This window comes from Propithecus coquereli, unplaced genomic scaffold (genome assembly GCF_000956105.1).
Source record: "Propithecus coquereli isolate 6110/MARCELLA unplaced genomic scaffold, Pcoq_1.0 Scaffold165, whole genome shotgun sequence".
Lineage (NCBI taxonomy): Eukaryota > Metazoa > Chordata > Mammalia > Primates > Indriidae > Propithecus > Propithecus coquereli.
This window is the reverse complement of record NW_012141080.1, coordinates 1138276-1141405: the sequence shown is the minus strand read 5'-3', so window position 1 is coordinate 1141405 and position 3130 is coordinate 1138276. Positions and strand designations below refer to the sequence as shown.

Below are 3130 nucleotides of genomic sequence, written 5' to 3'. Positions count from 1 at the left end.
TGCTAGGATTACAGGCGTGAGCCACCACGCCCAGCTAAAGTTTTCTTTCTTGATATAGCAGAATTTGATACCTGTCTGTGGTTGACCATTAATTTTCCCTGTTCTCTGCTTGGTGATGCTTTGATTATGATCTCTCAACAAGTAATAAACCGTAAAGCATAAAGATAATTATCTTGTTGAGGACATATTCTCCCAAATGCACCATAATCATGAACTATTAAATTCTCTTAAGTTATGGCTGAGTGAGTCTGTGCCCAGGCTCTCCTAGGCCAAAGATAACTGCCCAGCTTGTTCTCTAGATGAGTCATTGCTCTAAAGCATTTCCTCAGGTTTTCCTTAAGCATGTCAGGGGTTGGAATAGATGTATAATCATGTAGCAATTCACATTTTTAGTGTTTATTTCCCACACTGCTCTCACTGAATTCCAGAGTGGCAATGATCTCTTGAGCCATTAGCCTACTTGGCTCTAACAGGGCATTCATTTTCTCCTTTTAATAGCTACAATCTAGTACATTTATTGTGACTTCTCAACGTTTGCCTCTCAGTCATGGATATTTAACTGACACGGTTCTCACAAGGACTTCCAGGCTCCCATGGTTCTTCTAACTTCCCTCAGGAAAAAATGTAAATATTTTGGTCTTTGTTGCAAACATTATAAGTAAAATTAGTAATCATTTGACAGTAATCTTTATGCCAGCTAACCACAGCATTTTGTAGCTTTTCCAAATTGCCACCAAGAATTGGTATAAATAGCTTGCATCCCAGAATATTGGAAAACTTTCATATTCCTCTCATCTTGATCAGTATCTTCTTTTAGGATAATAGAAGTGGGGTTTTTTCTTCATGTCCTTCTGATTTGTGTTCACTGATAAATATGTGATGGGGCCAGTGCCTTCATAAAAACAACTGTGGAATCATATAGGACAATGTGTGAGGATCAGAGAAGGCTCCTACAGAGGACACATCAGTGACGCAAAAAGGGCTCCAATTCAACTTGGAGAAAAGGAACCCGAACCAGCAAGGATTGTTGTTTTCAAATTTGCTTTATTGTTATAGATTCCCACTCTCAAATACCATATGCTACTTGTCTGTGGTAATAATGATCTTTCACATCTATAAAATACTTTTCAGTTTATCCGATGTTCACCCATATTATCGTATCTTATAATTTTCTGCCGTTAAAGAAACTGAAACTTAGAGATGAATCAACTTGTCCATGTTCTCAAAGCTAATATCTAGCAGAGCCAGAACTATTAATAGAACTCAGGTCCTCTGATCCATAATTTAGAACTTTTTCCTCTATGCCCCAACTGTCTTCTCCTCAAAGACAGGAAAAAAGATGTGAAGCACCTATTTTCATGCCTTTCCTTTATTCTATGACAAATGATGGATCAAGCAAAAGTAAATGATAAAGAGTATATTCTCATTTTCAATGCATGATGATAAGTGTTTTTCCTTTCATTCATTCATTTATTTATTTGCCATTCATTACAGACATCTTGCAAAGTATTTTTCTATATGCTTATAATAAGCAAGCTTGGGTTTACCTCCTAGTTTTATAAAATAGTTGAGGAAAAATGGGAAATCACAAGTGTTATAATGTTAGTTTTTGTAACTGGTATTTCTGCAAGTTAAATGAAATCTCACATCTGCTTTTAATAAGCACTGCACACTTGATTGAATACCCAGTGTCTTTGCATCAAAATTTGAATTCTAGATTCTCATGAGCCAATTAGCTCTCTAACTGGAAATGTCTCTATTTACTCTTTTCCTCTCAATTATGGCTTGCCCCTGAGTGTTGGTTTAGTAATCTGATTAACAAGTACACAGATGAGAGGGAAGTGGCAGCCTTCATATTCATATTGTAAAGACCCGTTGTTTTGTACATGTCCAAGATTAGTTCAGAACAGGTAGATAAGCAATCCTTACAATAACTGAAACAGAAAAACTTGCAAATAAGTTGGAGAAACCAGTTGGAAAGTGTTTGGCAAGAGCTCTTAAGTTTGGCAAGTTACAACTGTAGGATGCCTTGTTAGAGTACCTTGTGATATAAGACTGAGCAACTGATTGTGTGAAGAGATGACACTGCTCTTCCCTGCTGTCTAATTTATTTTCTTTCTTCCTTTTTAATTTTTTAAAATCCAGCTTCAAACACTGATTCAGGAGACTGACCCTGGTGCAGATTACCGCATTGATCGAGCTTTGAATGAAGCTTGTGAATCTGTAATACAGACAGCCTGCAAACATATAAGATCCGGAGACCCAATGTAGGTTATCGTATTTGTGATATTTATCCATACTGTCTTTTACTTGGCAGCGGAGAGAACATTCCCTCAAATGACTTTTGGGTGGTTTAACATCTTAACTGAAATTTTGTTGAACAGGAACACATACCAACTTTTGTTAAAACTAGTATTGGAATTGGGATTTCAGTTCTGCCTCTTCCATGACATAGAGACACCTAGACCCAGCATTGTGATGATGTTTATTAATAATGATTGAGCACATACAGATCTATATATGAGGTGACTGAACAGTTTCATATAATAGTCACATAAAAATAAGAGAGAGAAACACGATAAAGTGACACATACTTTGACACTTCGTACTATTTATGCTATGTATATACTGACTCATGGTATACATTAGCCACTTGATAGTCATTAGAAAATGGTTAATTCTCAGTTGAAATAGAAATATGGTAGTTGGAGGGGGTAGTCATGGACAAAATGAATATTGGAGTTGCATCCAGGATCTAGGAAAGCTGAATAAATGATATAATAAAGCATTTGATTCTCATGCATTAGTTTTATTCCCTATGATGTGAAAACTGCTCTTAAAACCAGGTTGCAGGTAAGAACAGGTTTCCCATTCTGCCAAAATCTTTATAGCCTGCAACTGGCTGTGCCCAACAATAAAGTGAATGTTGTTTATCATTATTCTGCTATGCATTAACTCCTACTGTTCATGCAGTGGTAGGGGATTAAAAAATGGCAGTCTTCCTTAAAGCTTTATGTGTGGTAGGAGGAGACAGACACACATACTTAAGACTAATTAAGAATACTTACCAATATGAAAATAGCTGCATCAACCAAAGAGGGGGTATGGGAGAGAGAAGAAGGTAAGAACT

The 3130-nt window shown here is 36.5% G+C and overlaps 1 protein-coding gene across 1 annotated transcript in view; it reads left to right on the top strand.

Annotated features, from left to right (window-relative positions):
- The window catches only part of GLG1 (golgi glycoprotein 1), a 132195-nt gene that overhangs the window by 94173 nt on the left and 34892 nt on the right, over positions 1–3130 (top strand). Inside the window, exon 7 of the mRNA XM_012641511.1 lies at positions 2146–2267. Within this exon, the coding sequence (XP_012496965.1) occupies positions 2146–2267 (122 nt within the window). The remainder of the gene's footprint in view (positions 1–2145; positions 2268–3130) is intronic.